The following is a 19,855-nucleotide window of genomic DNA, read 5'->3' as shown; positions in this document are numbered from 1 at the left end:
ATTTTAGGAAAATCAATTATAGAAAAAGGCGGGGTTTAGCCATAATGACTTTGTGGCTGTGGTAGCTTGCAGTTTGTGGGCGAGCCAAGCAAACAGCTAGCAAGGCAACCAAAATGTCTTGATTTTAAATCGTCGCTTTGTGAAATAGAATTAGACGACTTATTACATCGATGAAAAGCTTTGATATTCATTTCTTTTTTGTGTCAACGTCATGATAGTTTTCGCTAGTTATTGTTGAATGATTTATGACATTGGCAAACGTTAAAGTGCTAGTAGCAAGCCCAGCTAGGTGTTATTTGTAGCTACGCGGAGGAGACGCGCTACCTACCGTTAGCTGAACGTGGAGGCCGGACAATATATCGTTCTTTAGTTTAGCGAGATAGCGAGCTAAATTAGCGTTTCAAATTATTACAACGATTTACATTGTTACTACGGTACAGTTTTCATTATAACTTGTTATAATTATTTTGGGCCAGGGGAAAAAAACAGCCGTTATTTCTCTTTCATTGCGCAGCAATTCTATTTTGTAGTCCTGTTGCAGCAACTGAGGTATAATAAGAACGGTTGCAGCTGCAAGAGTCGCACAGTCATGTAACTGTAATGCCGGTAAGAAACAATTAGTTTATCACTCAAAATGATACAATTGTTGCCAGTCGTTGTCCCAGATATTGTTTCAGTGTTCCTCATGAGGGAGAATGTGTATCAATCTTTGGACAGCCACCGATCAGAAATAACATTAATACTAGCTAGCTATTAACGTTACTGTGAAATCATCAGCTTGCATGAATGTCACATCTTGTAAATTTATTTCGTGGATTTAAAAAACACTTTTTTTCAAACACTGTTCAGCAAGTCCTAAACCTTTGCAATATGCCCCATCCTCTCTCAGCTCACTGCATGCAGAATTCCCTGGTGATGATGTCTAGCTACAGTTTCTACGCCAGATATGTGATAACTATGTTTGCTTTACTGGGCGTTACAGGTACAAAACATGTATTTAATATCTTTCTCAGTTTTTTTTTTTTTTTTTTGTAGAACCACCTGTAACTGGACACGGACATTTATAAGATACCTTTTTCCCAGAAGTTGAGAACAAAGACCTTATCGCCAAGAGCAGGTTAGTTGAAAAATCTATGGCAGCGTTTTGTATAATCAAACCTGTAACGCCCAGTAATGGAAACATAGTTATCACATATCTGGCGTACAAACTGTAGCTAGATGTTGTTTAGTGGGGTCATTCTAAAGTGAACCTCATCAGCAGCTGCTGTTGATGTTCTGCAATTTGTCAATTAACTGTCTTCCAATTTACCAATTTAAAGTAGGCCATTGTGACCACCTTAATGGAGTGTTTACGCAAGCACTGTGGATGAATGCCTAGTTACCAGTTTGTCAGGCTAATAACTATGCAGTCTACAGGTAGGCCTAGACATACCAGCATGTTCCTCTAAGACAAATGTCTTATTTTATGCTAAATCTAGCCAGTCAGAGCATATTTGAAGAGTCAATGTAAGGGAATATGTTTTAATACAGTGAAACATCCCGTTCTGGCAAGGTTTGCTGCATCTGCTGAATTTGAGCAGAATTCCTTTAAGTGCATGTCACTTCAACAGAGTTTGCAAAATCGAAGCTGATGTGTCCTTGCATGCAGCTAAGTTACAGCCAGCGCTGTATTCAGTTACCTTTGGTGAGACGTTGCGGGAGAGGCTCTACTTTGTAACTCAATCTGTGGGCATTCCAGTCGCCTAGTAGCCTCATCTACCTAGAATATTCCATGTTTGTCTGTATAAGCTTTGCTTGTTGTGTTCAATTTAGGTTACACAAGGACATGGCTTGGTTAATAGGTATCAAGGTAGTGGTTTCATTGTGGTTGAGACACCAGCCCGTTTACAGTGGGGTTTGGATTTCGGATCATCCACTTTATGAATCGGACTAGCTAAGGATAACAAACAGCTCTGAAAGTTTAAATTCAGGAAAAAGGCCCACCTTGGCTTTGTGTGCCGTGGAACCCAAGACAGATCAACAACACATTCCTTGCATAGTCTGAGGTTAAGTCAAACCCAGTGAACACAATGTTTTGTTTGGACTTAAGGTCACTGATAACGATAGGCCCATAGCACTAGCCTCTAGTATTATTTTACTACAAAGCTAATACTTTGTTTAGGCCAACATGTTGTGATATTGTCGATCACATTACCAGGCAAAGGGTTTGGGCTGTCATGGGTGGAGTCGTGGGGATGTTTGCCTGTTCATATCCAGGAGATCTGGGATTTAGCTAAATTGTCAGTTCCCTCAACACTTTAATCCCTGCCACGTCAGCTACACCCTCTCCTAGCCAGGCCCAGGCAGCCAGCCAGGCCCAGGCAGCTACCTAATGGAAAAGTGTGTGGGAGCAGAAAGACGGAGGCAGTGACTGAGCTAAGTGAAGCTGACTAGCATGTAAGGACGAGGAACCCATCAGCTGACGTTACCTCAGAGGGCTGCAGCCTGAAAATGTATGCACGCACTACTGTAAGTCGCTCTGGATAAGAGCGTCTGCTAAAAGACTAAAATGTAAAATTGATGCACTGGCTAATATTTACACTCAGCTGTAAAACAGCAGACCGGCGGGCCAGCAAGTGATGGTTTTGTGGGAAGACTGAGGAGCAGTGAGGTAGAAAGTGTTCTCCTCATCTAAACAAAGTACATCATATTGCTGAACAAACAGAAGGATGTTTTTATGTGGGCTAGGCTCGTCAGTCAGCGAGAATATAACTTGGATGTTCGAGCTGCAGAACGACGCAGGTTTGTGCAGAGAAAATAACAATAAGACCTTAAGTCAGGTTTATCAATATGTAAAACGTAAGTTTGTATCGTTGTTTCTCTTTCAGGAGGTGTCTAACTGATCCAGTGCCAGCCCCCCTGAAGCAACACCAGACTGCCTGGAAGTGTTAGGAAAGCCCAGCAACATACAGCCATGTTAGAGGAGGACATGGAAGTGGCCATCAAGGTGGTGGTAGTGGGCAATGGTGCGGTGGGGAAGTCCAGCATGATCCAGCGCTACTGCAAGGGCATCTTCACCAAGGACTACAAGAAGACCATTGGTGTGGACTTCCTGGAGAGGCAGATACTGTAAGGAGATTTTCTATTGGCAGTGTGTCATACATAGCCTATGTAAATACACTGAATATACAAAACATTAAGAACACCTGCTCTTTCCTTGACAGACTGACAAGGTGAATCCAAGTGAAAGTTATGATCCCTTATTGTTGTCACATGTTAAATCCACTTCAATCAATGTAGATGAAGGGGAGGAGGCAGGTTAAATAAGGATCTTTAGACCTTAAGACAATTGAGACATGGATTGTGTATGTGTGCCATTCAGAGGGTGAATGGGCAAGACAAAACATTTAAGTGCCTTTGAACAGGGTAGGTGCCAGGCGCACCGGTTTGTGTCAAGAACTGCAACACTGCTGGGTTTTTCACACCAATTTTCCGTGTATATCAAGAATGGTCCACCACCCAAAGGACATCCAGCCAACTTGACACAACTGTGGGAAGCATTGGAGTCAACAATGGCCAGTATCCCTATGACACGCTTTCAACACCTTGTAGAGTCCGTGCCACAACGAATTGAGGCTGTTCTGATGGCAAAAGGGGGGGTGCAACTCAATAAAGGAAAGTGTTCCTAATGTTTGGTATGCTCAGTGTATACATACGGTACAATATGGCAAGGTTATATTACAATCGCAGCCATGCCTAGAGACCTAGGGGAGCATATTGAAGCTGAAAGGGACCACTGAAGATGCATCAAAATACAAAGTACAACTCTTACATGTATGCATACATACAGTACACTCCGACAAGGAGGTATATTACAATAGCAGCCATACCCAGAGATCTAGGGGACCGTACTGAGTCCTAAGTCAGTGGTTTTCAAACCTCTCCTCGCGACCCCCAGACGTTTCACAATTTGGTTGTAGCCCTGAACTAACTCACTTGATTCACTTAGTCAAGGGCTTGATGATAAGTTGGCAAGTTGAATCGGCTGTGCTAGCTCTGGAATAGGCCTAGATCAAATACATGGAACGACTGGGGGTCCCCAGGAGAGGTTTGAGAACCTCTGTCCTAAGTGATCACTGAAATCAAAATACACGCATTCTGGCTGCACAGACCATCTCTTAAAATGTTATTTTATAAGAGATCCCTGTCATCCATGTCTAACTGAAACTGTTTTAGGTAACTGTGTTTTGGCTCGAGAAAGACCTTAAGGTTTTGGCCTAACGCAAAAAAAATGTGCTTCCGCCTCCCGAGTGGCGCACGGTCTAAGGCACTGCATCACAGTGCTTGAGGCGTCACTACAGACCCGGGTTAGATCCTGGGCTGTGTCTCAGCCGGCCGCGACCGGGAGAGGCGGTGCACAATTGGCCCAGCGTCGTCCGGGTTAGGGGAGGGTTTGGCTGGCCGGGATGTCCTTGTCCCATCGCGCTCTAGCAACTCCTGTGGCGGGCCGGGCAAATGCACGCTGGCACGGTCGCCAGTTGTACTGTGTTTCCTCCGACACATTGGTGCTGCTGGCTTCCGGGTTAAGCGAGCAGTGTGTCAAGAAGCAGTGCGGCTTGGCAGGGTCGTGTTTCGGAGGATGCATGGCTCTCGACCTTTGCCTCTCCCGTGTCCGTACGGGAGTTGCAGCGATGGGACAAGACTGTAACTACCAATTTGGATTTCACGAAAAGGGGGTAAAAAATTAATATATAAATTGCTTCCCAAAGCCACTAATTTTCCTTATCGTTCCAGTAAGTATTTTTCCTTATTTTTATGCTTAACAGATGTGAAGCAAACCCATAACTTGCATGTAAAGTGTCAAGCGGTATTTCATTCAGCTGTTTATGAATAAGGCATGATAATGGCTTTGGTCACAGATAATGGACATGCAGTGCCCAGATGTATAAGGAGGCATAGTTATTCTCAGGAAATGCCAGAGAGAACCCTGAAAACATTGTAACTCTAACTGCATTGAATAATACAGGCAGAATAGCCAGATGAAGGTCCGCTCACTGAAGGCTTAAAGTATTGTTTTTTTATACGGCAATAAAGGTGTGGAGGACATTTGACAGTCAGTACACTATCCCTCTTCTAGTGCAGAACTGTTAAATGAATAGTTTCAGGTATAGAAATGTATACACACAATACAAAGTATTTAAACTCCCTTTTCTGTTCCTTTCCCAGAGTGAATGATGAAGACGTGAGATTGATGTTGTGGGACACCGCAGGGCAGGAAGAGTTTGACGCCATCACCAAGGCCTACTACCGCGGTAAGACTCCTCACTTCCAGGGAAGGACATGATACTCCTCCACTGGGTCTGTCAGACAACCTCTCATGTTTCAGGTCATTTTTCAGAATGGATTTAGCTGTCGAACTGCACCAAGATGACCTCACAGGGAACGATCCAACTAACATTATGTCCATATTTTATTTCTGTTAAAACAAAACACAAGAAATACAAACTGGTGTGTATGGAAATTGAACAATATAAATAATACATAAAAAAATAAAAGAATACTAATCAGTTATTTGATTCGAAAGCTTCTTCTTATGTACCACAACATACAGTGGGGAGAACAAGTATTTGATACACTGCCGATTTTGCAGGTTTTCCTACTTACAAAGCATGTAGAGGTCTGTAATTTTTATCATAGGTACACTTCAACTGTGAGAGACTGAATCTAAAACAAAATTCCAGAAAATCACATTGTATGATTTTTAAGTAATTAATTTGCATTTTATTGCATGACATAAGTATTTGATACATCAGAAAAGCAGAACTTAATATTTGGTACAGAAACCTTTGTTTGCAATTACAGAGATCATACGTTTCCTGTAGGTCTTGACCAGGTTTGCACACACAGCAGCAGGGATTTTGGCCCACTCCTCCATACAGACCCTTCAGGTTTCGGGGCTGTCGCTGGGCAATACGGACTTTCAGCTCCCTCCAAAGATGTTCTATTGGGTTCAGGTCTGGAGACTGGCTAGGCCACTCCAGGACCTTGAGATGCTTCTTACGGAGCCACTCCTTAGTTGCCCTGGCTGTGTGTTTCGGGTCGTTGTCATGCTGGAAGACCCAGCCACGACCCATCTTCAATGCTCTTACTGAGGGAAGGAGGTTGTTGGCCAAGATCTCGCGATACATGGCCCCATCCATCCTCCCCTCAATACGGTGCAGTCGTCCTGTCCCCTTTGCAGAAAAGCATCCCCAAAGAATGATGTTTCCACCTCCATGCTTCACGGTTGGGATGGTGTTCTTGGGGTTGTACTCATCCTTCTTCTTCCTCCAAACACGGCGAGTGTAGTTTAGACCAAAAAGCTCTATTTTTGTCTCATCAGACCACATGACCTTCTCCCATTCCTCCTCTGGATCATCCAGATGGTCATTGGCAAACTTCAGACGGGCCTGGACATGCGCTGGCTTGAGCAGGGAGACCTTGCGTGCGCTGCAGGATTTTAATCCATGACGGCGTAGTGTGTTACTAATGGTTTTCTTTGAGACAGTGGTCCCAGCTCTCTTCAGGTCATTGACTAGGTCCTGCCGTGTAGTTCTGGGCTGATCCCTCACCTTCCTCATAATCATTGATGCCCCACGAGGTGAGATCTTGCATGGAGCCCCAGACCGAGGGTGATTGACCGTCATCTTGAACTTCTTCCATTTTCTAATAATTGCGCAAACAGTTGTTGCCTTCTCACCAAGCTGCTTGCCTATTGTCCTGTAGCCCATCCCAGCCTTGTGCAGGTCTACAATTTTATCCCTGATGTCCTTACACAGCTCTCTGGTCTTGGCCATTGTGGAGAGGTTGGAGTCTGTTTGATTGAGTGTGTGGACAGGTGTCTTTTATACAGGTAACGAGTTCAAACAGGTGCAGTTAATACAGGTAATGAGTGGAGAACAGGAGGGCTTCTTAAAGAAAAACTGACAGGTCTGTGAGAGCCGGAATTCTTACTGGTTGGTAGATAATCAAATACTTATGTCATGCAATAAAATGCAAATTAATTACTTAAAAATCATACAATGTGATTTTCTGTTTTTTTTGTTTTAGATTCTGTCTCTCACAGTTGAAGTGTACCTATGATAAAAATTACAGACTTCTACATGCTTTGTAAGTAGGAAAACCTGCAAAATCGGCAGTGTATCAAATACTTGTTCTCCCCACTGTAACTGTGTGAAGATCCAGCATTTCTTAGCATTGTGGTGACAGCTGCTCTTTGTATGTGTTTCAGGTGCCCAGGCGTGTGTACTGGTCTTCTCCACCACCGACAGGGAGTCGTTCGAGGCGATCAGCAGCTGGTGGGAGAAGGTGGAGATAGAGGTGGGAGACATCCCCACTGTCCTGGTGCAGAACAAGATAGACCTTCTGGATGACACGATGATCAAAAAGTAACACTTCCTGTGACCCATTTCCCTTCTTGAACTTGGCCTGTTGTATAAGATGCATGGCTTGTAGAACGTACGTCTTCATTAGATATTCTGATATTTCAAGCATGGCAGAATTTATCAGTAATTTTTTTTACATTTTACATTTTAGTCATTTAGCAGACGCTCTTATCCAGAGCGACTTACAGTTAATCATGATCTTTTTCTCCTGGTACTATAGCGAGGAGGCAGAAGGTCTGGCCAAGAAGCTCAAGTTGAGGTTTTACCGAACCTCCGTAAAGGAGGACCTCAATGTCAATGAGGGTGAGATGCAGAAAATGTGTACAACTGACCAGTTAAAATAACTTATGTTAGGAAGGATGCAATGGGAATCACCCCAAATTTAAATTTCTACCATTTCTTCTTTTCAGTTTTCAAATACCTAGCAGATAAGTATCTGCAGCGACTCAAGCGGCAAACAGCAGAGGAACCTGAGGCAGTGCATACAGCAGGCAATAAAATTGGTAAGCATCCTGATAACCACGCCAGGTAGTCCAAACCTCTGGGACTGATTTGTACAATGCCACAGAGGGATTTGTCTAGTACTGCTAGTTCTGCAATGACAGTTAGCATTTTGGATCTGTTTTTTCCACCAACAACATTAAACCCTTACACTCTTGGAAATTGTACATGAACATGCCCACATTGAAATGCTTCTTACCAAGAAAATAATAAAATATGAGACACATTATGCATAACATTTACATTTTATCTTTACTATACATTTCTCATTTGTCAATTACATTCAGTAACATGAAAACATTCATGTAAAATGTAGAGTTCATACAACATAAGACCAAAAAAGGGTATTGAGTAAGAAGTCTGTCTCCGGGCTCTCTTTTAACAAAATGTACAGTGCCTTCGGAAAGTATTCAGACCCCTTGACTTGTTCCACATTTTGTTACGTTACAGCCTTATTCTAAAATGGATTAAATAAAACATTTTCCTCAGCAATCTACACACAATACCCCATAATGACAAAGTGAAAACAGGTTTTTAGAATTTATTTGCAAATGTATTAAAAACAGATACCTTATTTACATAAGTATTCAGACTATTTGCTATGAGACTCGAAATTGAGCTCAGGTGCATCCTGTTTCCATTGATCATCCTTGAGATGTTTCTACAACTTGATTGGAGTCCACCTGTGGTAAATTCAATTGATTGGACATGATTTGGAAAGGCACACACCTGTCTATGTAACGTCCCACAGTTGACAGTGCATGTCAGAGCAAAAACCAAGCCATGCGGTTGAAGGAATTGTCCGTAGAGCTCCGAGACAGGATTGTGTCGAGTCACAGGTCTGGAGAAGGGTACCAAAAAATGTCTGCAGCATTGAAGGTCCTCAAGAACACAGTGGCCTCCATCATTCTTAAATGGAATAAGTTTGGAACCACCAAGACTCTTCCTAGAGCTGGCCGCCCTGCCAAACTGAGCAATCAAGGAAGAAGGGCCTTGGTCAGGGAGGTGAACAAGAACCCGATGGTCACTCTGACAGTGCTCTAGAGTTCCTCTGTGGAGATGGGAGAACCTTCCAGAAGGGCAACCATCTCTGCAGCACTCCACCAATCAGGCCTTTATGGTAGAGTGGCCAGATGGAAGCGAATCCTCAGTAAAAGCCACATGACAGCCCAAAAGACTCTGACCATGATAAACAAGATTCTCTGGTCTGATGAAACCAAGATTGAACTCTTTGGCCTGAATGCTAAGTGTCAGGTCTGGAGGAAACCTGACTCCATCCCTACAGTGAAGCATGGTGGTGGCAGCATCATGCTGTGGGGATGTTTTTCAGCGGCAGGGACTGGGAGACTAGACAGGATTGAGGGAAAGATGAAAGGAGCAAAGTACAGAGCGATCCTTGATGAAAACCTGCTCAGGACCTCAGACTGGGGCGACGGTTCACCTTCCAACAGGACAACGACCCTAAGCACACAGCCAAGACAACGCAGGAGTGGCTTCGGGACAAGTCTCTGAATGTCCTTGAGTGGCCCATCCAGAGTCCGGACTTGAACCCGATCGAACATCTCTGGAGAGACCTGAAAATAGCTGTGCGGCAATGCTCCCCATCCAACCTGACAGAGCTTGAGAGGATCTGCAAAGAAGAATGGAAGAAACTCCCCAAATCCGCTATGCAATCCGGTTTCCGAGCTGGTCATGGGTGCACTTCAGCCACGCTCAAGGTCCTAAACGATATTATAACCGCGATCGATAATAGACAGTACTGTGCAGCCGTTTTCATTGACCTGGCCAAGGCTTTCGACTCTGTCAACCACCGCATTCTTATTGGCAGACTAAATAGCCTTGGTTTCTCAAATGACTGCCTCGCCTGGTTCACCAACTACTTCTCTGATAGAGTTCAATGTGTCAAATCGGAGGGCCTGTTGTCTGGACCTATGGCAGTCTCTATGGGGGTGCCACAGGGTTCAATTCTTGGGCCGACTCTTTTCTCTGTGTATATCAATGACGTCGCTCTTGCTGCTGGTGACTCTCAGATCCACCTCTACGCAGACGACACCATTTTGTATACATCTGGCCCTTCATTGGACACTGTGTTAACAAACCTCCAAACGAGCTTCAATGCCATACAACACTCCTTCAGTAGCCTCCAACTGCTCTTAAACACTAGTAAAACTAAATGCATGCTCTTCAACCGAACGCTGCTTGCACCCGCCCACCCGACTAGAATCACTACTCTCGACGGGTCTGACCTAGAGTATGTGGACAACTACAAATACCTAGGTGTCTGGTTAGACTGTAAACTCTCCTTCCAGACTCACATTAAGAATCTCCAATCCAAAGTTAAATCTAGAATCGGTTTCCTATTTCGCAACAAAGCCTCCTTCACTCATGCTGCCAAACATGCCCTCGTAAAACTGACTATCCTACCGATCCTTGACTTCGGTGATGTCATTTACAAAATAGCCTCCAACACTCTACTCAGCAAATTGGATGTAGTCTATCACAGTGCCATCCGTTTTGTCTCCAAAGCCCCATATACTACCCACCACTGTGACCTGTACGCTCTTGTTGGCTGGTCCTCACTACATATTCGTCGCCAAACCCACTGGCTCCAGGCCATCTATAAATCACTGCTAGGCAAATCCCCGCCTTATCTTAGCTCATTGGTCACCATAGCAACACCCACCCGTAGTATGCGCTCCAGCAGGTATATCTCACTGGTCATCCCCAAAGCCAACACCTCCTTTGGCCGCCATTCCTTCCAGTTCTCTGCTGCCAATGACTGGAACAAATTGCAAAAATCTCTGAAGCTGGAGACACTTATCTCCCTCACTAACTTTAAGCATCAGTTGTCAGAGCACCTTACCGATCACTGCACCTGTACACAGCCCATCTGAAATTAGCCCGCCCAACTACCTCATCCCTATATTGTTATTTATTTTGCTCATTTGTACCCCAGTATCTCTATTTGCACATCATCTCTTGCACATCTATCATTCCAGTGTTAATACTAATTGTAATTATTTTGCACTATAGCCTATTTATTGCCTTACCTCCATAACTTGCTACATTTGCACACACTGTATATATACTTATTTCTGTTGTATTTTTGACTTTGTTTTGTTTTACCCCATATGTAACTCTTGTTGTTTTTATCGCACTGCTTTGCTTTATCTTGGCCAGGTCGCAGTTGTAAATGAGAACTTGTTCTCAACTGGCTTACCTGGTTAAATAAAGGTTAAATAAAAAATTTAAAAAATACAGGTGTGCCAAGGTTGTAGCGTCATACCCAAGAATAAGGCTGTAACGTAACAAAATGTGGAAAAAGTCAAGGAGTCTGAATACTTTCCGAATGCACTGTACCTAATGGTAAATCTTAGCACAGCCACATGGTGCTTTCTAGTTGTGGGTTCGAGTTGTGGGTATTTTCACAGCGGGAATCGTGCGCAATAGCTGGCGGTGGCGCAAAAGGGCTGGGTTTTGATTAATAAATAAGTTGTAGGTGTGGCGAGGGCTTGACCACTCACTTGGGCAATGAACGTTGTCCATGGCTTAATACTGCATGCGGTTGTGTAGGCTATTGACGGTATTTGCGTAATCATCAACTCCAATTCGGCTGGAGGGCACAGAATATTCTCACAGTAGAATGCATCCAGTTTTGCTAAATATGTTTGGCGTTTTTGCAGTCCACATCGTTCTAGTTGGCTTTAACATGTAGGCCTAAATGTCTTTTACGCATTACATTCGCACTTGTCCTGAAAAAATTATATTAGGCTCCTATAAATTGTATTGTATGTGCGAGGCACATTCTCAATAAGCAAGATACAGTGGGGGGAAAAAGTATTTAGTCAGCCACCAATTGTGCAAGTTCTCCCACTTAAAAAGATGAGAGGCCTGTAATTTTCATCATAGGTACACGTCAACTATGACAGACAAATTGAGGAAAAAAATTCCAGAAAATCACATTGTAGGATTTTTTATGAATTTATTTGCAAATTATGGTGGAATATAAGTATTTGGTCACCTACAAACAAGCAAGATTTCTGGCTCTCACAGAACTGTAACTTCTTCTTTAAGAGGCTCCTCTGTCCTCCACTCGTTACCTGTATTAATGGCACCTGTTTAAACGTGTTATCAGTATAAAAGACACCTGTCCACAACCTCAAACAGTCACACTCCAAACTCCACTATGGCCAAGACCAAAGAGCTGTCAAAGGACACCAGAAACAAAATTGTAGACCTGCACCAGGCTGGGAAGACTCAATCTGCAATAGGTAAGCAGCTTGGTTTGAAGAAATCAACTGTGGGAGCAATTATTAGGAAATGGAAGACATACAAGACCACTGATAATCTCCCTCGATCTGGGGCTCCACGCAAGATCTCACCCCGTGGGGTCAGAATGATCACAAGAACGGTGAGCAAAAATCCCAGAACCACACGGGGGGACCTAGTGAATGACCTGCAGAGAGCTGGGACCAAAGTAACAAAGCCTACCATCAGTAACACACTACGCCGCCAGGGACTCAAATCCTGCAGTGCCAGACGTGTCCCCCTGCTTAAGCCAGTACATGTCCAGGCCCGTCTGAAGTTTGCTAGAGTGCATTTGGATGATCCAGAAGAGGATTGGGAGAATGTCATATGGTCAGATGAAACCAAAATAGAACTTTTTGGTAAAAACTCAACTCGTCGTGTTTGGAGGACAAAGAATGCTGAGTTGCATCCAAAGAACACCATACCTACTGTGAAGCAAGGGGGTGGAAACATCATGCTTTGGGGCTGTTTTTCTGCAAAGGGACCAGGACGACTGATCCGTGTAAAGGAAAGAATGAATGGGGCCATGTATCGTGAGATTTTGAGTGAAAACCTCCTTCCATCAGTAAGAGCATTGAAGATGGGTCGTGGCTGGGTCTTCCAGCATGACAACGACCCGAAACACACAGCCAGGGCAACTAAGGAGTGGCTCCGTAAGAAGCATCTCAAGGTCCTGGAGTGGCCTAGCCAGTCTCCAGACCTGAACCCAATAGAAAATCTTTGGAGGGAGCTGAAAGTCCGTATTGCCCAGCGACAGCCCCGAAACCTGAAGGATCTGGAGAAGGTCTGTATGGAGGAGTGGGCCAAAATCCCTGCTGCAGTGTGTGCAAACCTGGTCAAGACCTACAGGAAACGTATGATCTCTGTAATTGCAAACAAAGGTTTCTGTACCAAATATTAAGTTCTGTTTTTCTGATGTATCAAATACTTATGTCATGCAATAAAATGCAAATTAATTACTTAAAAATCATACAATGTGATTTTCTGGATTTTTGTTTTAGATTCCGTCTCTCACAGTTGAAGTGTACCTATGATAAAAATTACAGACCTCTACATGCTTTGTAAGTAGGAAAACCTGCAAAATCGGCAGTGTATCAAATACTTGTTCTCCCCACTGTATATGCGAGAGAAAAAATCATGGGGGATTGGAAGTGATGCAGACAATTACGTTGATGGAAGTTACAATCTATCTGAAATATTAAAGCTGATCTACCCCCTAAAACATTTTTTTTAAAATAACTTTCATACTGTAAATTGCATGAGTTTTGTTGTATAAGGATGTGAACTACAGATTTGGACTAATGAATGACATCACAGCGGTATTTATTATAATTCTCAACTTATCTTTCAGAACACGCGCATAGACATACAAGGGCTATTTCATATGCGTGCTCTTAGGATATTCTTAGTAGCTTTTGCGTGTCAGAAATGAGTATTTTTTAAAAGTTGTATCACTTAATTAACACATCTCTACCCTAACAGGCGTTTTCAACACCACAAGTAGTAACCTATCTAGTCAGAACTCCAGCAATGGCTGCGAAGTCATCAGCTTGCGGCCTAACAAACAGAGGACCAAGAAGAGCAAAAACCTCTTCGGTAGCTGCAGTCTTCTTTAGAATCAATCCATTCCCTGCAATATTGTAAGTTTTGACTGCCATATGTGAGGGAAAGAGTCTCAATTGATGAATGGTTGTGTATTATAGGGGTACATTCTTTCACAGACCAAAGTCTGCATAGGATATGGTATGTTATATCAGTTTGAGCTCAACCTAGATCTAATCTGCACCTGCACATTTTGCCTATCATGACTTTGAGCATCTTTACAGATCCAGTCCAGCCTTTGATTCTCATAGATAGATATGAGATATAAAGCACCAGAATGGCGACAGTAACAATAGTCCTCCTGGTGGCTGCAATGGATACGAAAACCTAACACAGACGCTATGTTGTAGCATGAATGGAATGCTTGAAGCATATCTTTTGGGAAATTGTAGTTGGGCATTGCAGGGTTTTCCCATTTACACCCTTCAACATGTTGTAGGGAAGGGTTCCATTCTAGTTCACTAACAAGACATATTTGTATGTTCATATGTGACTTTTGCAGCTTACCATTTGTGCATTTGACTGTTCATCTGTGCAATATGTTTGTATTGTAAGAGATATACAGATTATTTGGTACCATCTTTTTCTAAAATATTAATGGAATATGGTTGAATATATGCTGTATATCATGGATAAAGACTTGGACATAATTGTTTATTGTTTTCTGAAAGGTATTTTTATATGAATTTTAAGTGTTTAACCAATGTTGGCAGACAATGCGTTGCCTAAAACCTAACATAGTGCCAAATAGTTTCTAAACATTTTATTGTTGTAAGAAATGTACATATTTTAAAGTGGAAGGTAGGCGTGATTGGTAGTTGTATGAGAATATTGAATTACAACAAAGACTAATAGAATGTGCTCTTATATTACCAAAACAATTTGAAATTCACACAATAGGCCCTCTACTTCAGTCACAAAATTATCAAATGTACTAATCTTATAGAATGGATGAGCCAGTGAAGAGGGTTTTGTTACACAGAACATACCAATCAATATATCCCTCTTTATCTGGTTAGCACACACAGGTGTTTCATGTGATACTAGAAATCACAATTGTTTACATGTTACATATTGCTGCATTTAAATCATATCTGTGCTATATTTGTTTCTACTGTGGTACAATTGTAACATCTTTAATGTGCTCATATTTGTGAGTCTAAGATGTATATTTGTTACATTTATACTGAACAAAAATATAAATGCAACATGCAATAATTTCAATGATTCTGAGTTACAGTTCATATAAGAAAATCAGTCAATTGAAATAAAGTAATTAGGCCCTAATCTATGGATGTCACATGACTGGGCAGGGATGCAGCCATGGGTGGGCACAGGACCACCCACTGGGGAGCCAGGCCCAGCCAATCAGAATTCGTTTTTCCCCACCACATGTCTTTATTACAGACAGAAATACTCCTCAGTTTCATCAGCTGTCCGGGTGGCTGGTCTCAGACAATCCCCCAGGTGAAGAAGCTGGATGTGGAGTTCCTGGGCGGGCGTGGTTACACATGGTCTGCGATTGTGAGGCCAGTTGGACGTACTGCTAAATTCTCTAAAGTGACATTGGAGGCGGCTTATGGTAGAGAAATGAACATTAAATTCTCTGGCAACAGCTCTCGTGGACATTCCTGCAGTCAGCATGCCCATTGCACGCTCCCTCAAAACTTAAGACATCTGTGGCATTGTGTTGTGATAAAACTGCACATTTTAGTGGCCTTTTATTGTCCTCAGCACAAGGTGCACCTGTGTAATGATCATGTTGTTTAATGAGCTTCTTGATATGCCACACCAGTCAGGTGCATGGATTATCTTGGTAAAGGAGAAATGTTCACTAACAGGGATGTAAACAAATTTGTGCGCACAATTTGAAAGAAATAAGCTTTTTGTGCATATGGAACATTTCCAGGATGTTTTATTTCAGCTTATGAAACATGGGACCAACACTTTACATGTTGTGTTTATATTTTTGTTCAGTATACAGTACCAGTCAAAAGTTTGGACACACTTTTGTAGGTTTGTCCAAACTTTTGACTGGGACTGTGTATTTGTTAGTTTCAGGAGAAATTAACACTACATTATTGTTTACTAAAGAAATGTCACATTTTATGTGTGAGTGAAAACAGATCTCATAATTAATGGTCTCTTGTTTGAATGTTCTTAACATTATGAACAGAACTACAGGATAGCTTTGTAATGGCTTAGTTTTCTCGCCTAGTCATCATGCTTGGATAGTGTTCTGTACTGTTTCCACTCTGACCGCTATGTTGCCTTTTGAGGCAAGACTAGTATTCCTGTTCTAATTTCACTCTAGGACAGAAAGGAAAGTCTCATTATTCTTTATACTGTGCTCGTCATTATAACTTCCAGTTACCCGTTAATACTATTCACAAATCAAAATGGCACCATGGTTATAAGTACATTCTACTGTATATTGAAAAGGTACTCTAATATTTAGCCTGTGTTTTGGTATCAGTAAATGTTGTATGAAAATTTGCATGCTTGCCTTGTTTGGTTTTTCCAAGTGAATGAATATGGAACCACAGTTAATGCCACAAAGCCTTGTCCATGTATGTTTACATTCTCATTCATTGTGTATCTTAAACATAGTTTTATTTAACTAGTTTGTTTTAAAGACGCCTGCTCAGTAAATATTGTAAATCACACACCATCCCTTAACAGTTGCTGTTTGTAAAAAATTTAACATTTTCCATTTTGTTAAAATGGACTAAAGGCACTTTAACAATGATATGTTTAATACTTTTTTGTCTCCTGAAAATACACAATGTTTATATTGACCATTTAATTCATTAATAATTCAATCAGTTACCATTTCTTATAAAATAATATACGGTCAAGTGCGCTTTCACTCAGGTGTTGTGAGAATCACTGTAATCCATTCTGATGTTATGTTATTACAGATGGCTTACTGATTTATTACATACTGCTTCCATGAACTTTGTTTGTACCTAGATAACCTAGCCTGGGTGGCAGTCTGTTTCTGCTCTCTTTCCAACTCTTATGGAATTGTCATGCCAAACATTGGTCAGCTTGGAGTAGGCAAGAGCACTATATCCCTGGGACCAGGCAAAATACTTTTAAACTAAATGTTACATTTTGTCAGAATTGTGTGACACAAAGTAGTTGGTACAGTGTATATCTCACCTAGTTTGTTAATTTGCATTACTTTGATTTAACAGTGTCTCAAGGTGTGCCACACATGCAGTACTTGCACCTGCGGCTTTGTTGACAATCTGTTTGATGGTGATCTAGCAGAAATAAAGCCTCTATTTTCATTGTTTTCTTCAACAGTTTCTGTAATTTCCACTTTACACACGGCTGATTGTAAATCTTGACGTACACAGTTTTATTGTACACAATTTACATTTGAAATGATGCATTTAAAAAAACTAATGTAAGAACGTATTGGCTATACTTATAATAATTGTTTAATTTACCCTCCTTTTCAATTGTGTGTGGTTTGTTAGAATTACAGGTATAAACATTGGAATGAGACCATCCCTCCAAAATTGTAGAATAACAATGCCTTTCAGCAAGTGGAATACATCAATCATATTTATTTATTAAATCTAAAATGACTGCCTAGTATTCCGTACGTGCATGTGCTGTGCATTTTGCTCCCTTTGCACCTGCATGTGAAATGCCTATTCATGATGTATTGACATAGTACATTGTCTCTAATGATGTCTGTGGCCATCTGTCACAGCAAAGAGCTCTCACAGATACTGTTACTTTAGCTATTTCTGGAGTGGTTGTTCACAATTCCATACGTACTGTACCAAACACATCCCTACATAAAGATATTAAGATATTAACCTTTTGTTTTGAGTTAGGTTGTGACCTATAATCCAAGTTTACTGTAATGACCTGAGAGTAGCAAAACATTTCTGTCAATAGATACCATGTCAATGATTAACACTTAAGCTGTAAATTATCATATTAAGATGATTAAACAAAAACAATTTAGATGTATTTTGAAATGCCTAAATGAGTGACAGCCTGTGTGCTTTTTGAAACTACATAAGGCAGTGTGTAGGTACAGTTGAAGTCGGAAGTTTACATACACTTAGGTTGGAGTCATTAAAACTTGTTTTTCAACCACTCCACACATTTCTTGTTAACAAACTATCATTTTGGCAAGTTGGTTAGGACATCTACTTTGAGCATGACACCTCCACAAGTCTGGTTCATTCTTGGGAGCAATTTCCAAACACCTGAAGGTACCGCGTTCATCTGTACAAACAATAGTACGCAAGTATAAACACCATGGGACCACGCAGCCAGCATACCGCTCAGGAAGGAGACGCGTTCTGGTGCGAAAAGTGCAAATTAATCCCAGAACAACAGCAAAGGACCTTGTGAAGATGTTGGAGGAAACAGGTACAAAAGTATCTATATCCACAGTAAAAAGAGTCCTATATCGACATAACCTGAAAGGCCGCTCAGCAAGGAAGAAGCCACTGCTCCAAAACCGCCATAAAAAAGCCAGACTACGGTTTGCAACTGCACATGGGGACAAAGATCGTACTTTTTGTAGAAATGTCCTCTGGTCTGATGAAACAAAAATAGAACTGTTTGGCCATAATGACCATCGTTATGTTTGGACGAAAACGGAGGTCACTTGCAAGCCGAAGAACACCATCCCAACCATGAAGCACGGGGGTGGCAGCATCATGCTGTGGGGGTGCTTTGCAGCAGGAGGGACTGGTGCACTTCACAAAATAGATGGCATCATGAGGAAGGAAAATTATGTGGATACATTGAAGCAACATCTCAAGACAAATGGGTCTTCCAAATGGACAATGATCCCAAACATACTTCCAAAGTTGTGGCAAAATGGCTTAAGGACAACAAAGTCAAGGTATTGGAGTGGCCATCACAAAGCCCTGACCTCAATCCTATAAAACATTTGTGGGCAGAACTAAAAAAGCGTGTGCGATGCGAGCAAGGAGGCCTACAAACCTGATTCAGTTACACCAGCTCTGTCAGGAGGAATGGGCCAAAATTCACCCCTTATTGTGGGAAGCTTGTGGAAGGCTACCCGAAACGATTGACCCAAGTTAAACAATTTAAAGGTAATGCTACCAAATACTAATTGAGTGTATGTAAATTTCTGACCCACTGGGAATGTGATGAAAGAAATAAAAGCTGAAATAAATCATTCTCTACTATTATTCTGACATTTCACATTCTTCAAATAAAGTGGTGATCCTAACTGACCTAAGACAGGGAATTGTTACTAGGATTAAATATCAGGAATTGTGAAAAACTGAGTTTAAATGTATTTGGCTAAGGTGTATGTAAACTTCCGACTTCAACTGTAAATTCACATTCAGAAAATAATGTGAATGTTAATACTATTAAAGTTTGCAATAATTTTATATGCAATTTGTGGTGACAGGGTTTGAATGTGACAGTGTTAGTAATATCATGGGTTGCATGTTTTGTCACAATATTGTTTTGGGCGTTGATTAAGATTTAGTCTAAAGTGCATTATTGTGGCTTGGAAATACAATTACATTTCAAAAGGAGGAAAAAAATTAGTAGGAAAACCTTTTGTCATCATTTTGATGTCGCCAGATTGACTTTAGAATCAGTATAACGTTAGCTAGCTAGTTAAGATTAAGGGGAGACCACCGAATTTTAGCTAGCGTTAGCATTGCTAGCTACTTTTGACAAACAGTATTTCCAGGCCACTATAGTGTAATTTAGAAAAAAAATCATTAGCCTCTGTCCAGAATGACTGGGAATCACTGGACATTTGGGTATCAATATGGCTTCGCCGTCTGTAAAACGTTCATAACAATGGCAACGACATGACAGAGTGACGGAGGTGCAACCCATGGTAGTTGTAAGAGCTGTTGAAATGTTCAAAGCACTAAAAAAATCTATAGGTTCAAATGTTAGGGAACTGATTGATATGCATATGCCTCATGCCATGCCAGGAAGATGGGGCGAATGCCATCTTGTCAACTAATTATGTGAGAAAATAGGTAATAGTGAGTTTGGTCTCCCAATGT

At 41.6% G+C, this 19,855-nt stretch overlaps 1 protein-coding gene across 3 annotated transcripts; it reads left to right on the top strand.

Annotated features, from left to right (window-relative positions):
• Window positions 1-60: 60 nt before the first annotated feature.
• Window positions 61-17,113, top strand: LOC311129719 (ras-related protein Rab-23-like). 3 transcript variants are annotated; one of them, XM_084162127.1, is made up of 8 exons: window positions 61-606; window positions 1,036-1,117; window positions 2,868-3,108; window positions 5,206-5,291; window positions 7,250-7,406; window positions 7,624-7,706; window positions 7,814-7,906; window positions 15,222-17,113. In XM_084162127.1, the coding sequence occupies exons 3-8, from the start codon at window positions 2,954-2,956 to the stop codon at window positions 15,362-15,364; spliced, it is 717 nt and encodes a 238-aa protein (XP_084018253.1). In that variant the 5' UTR covers window positions 61-606; window positions 1,036-1,117; window positions 2,868-2,953; the 3' UTR covers window positions 15,365-17,113. The 3 variants fall into 3 exon arrangements, with proteins under 3 accessions (XP_084018253.1, XP_084018254.1, XP_084018255.1); XM_084162128.1 differs by lacking the exon at window positions 15,222-17,113 and adding an exon at window positions 13,695-15,040; XM_084162129.1 differs by lacking the exons at window positions 1,036-1,117; window positions 15,222-17,113 and adding an exon at window positions 13,695-15,099 and having other exon boundaries at window positions 76-606.
• Window positions 17,114-19,855: the final 2,742 nt, after the last annotated feature.

Source organism: Coregonus lavaretus (genome assembly GCF_964263955.1).
Source record: "Coregonus lavaretus genome assembly, chromosome: 1".
Classification (NCBI taxonomy): Eukaryota; Metazoa; Chordata; class Actinopteri; order Salmoniformes; family Salmonidae; genus Coregonus; species Coregonus lavaretus.
This window is presented reverse-complemented; position numbering and strand designations above follow the sequence as displayed.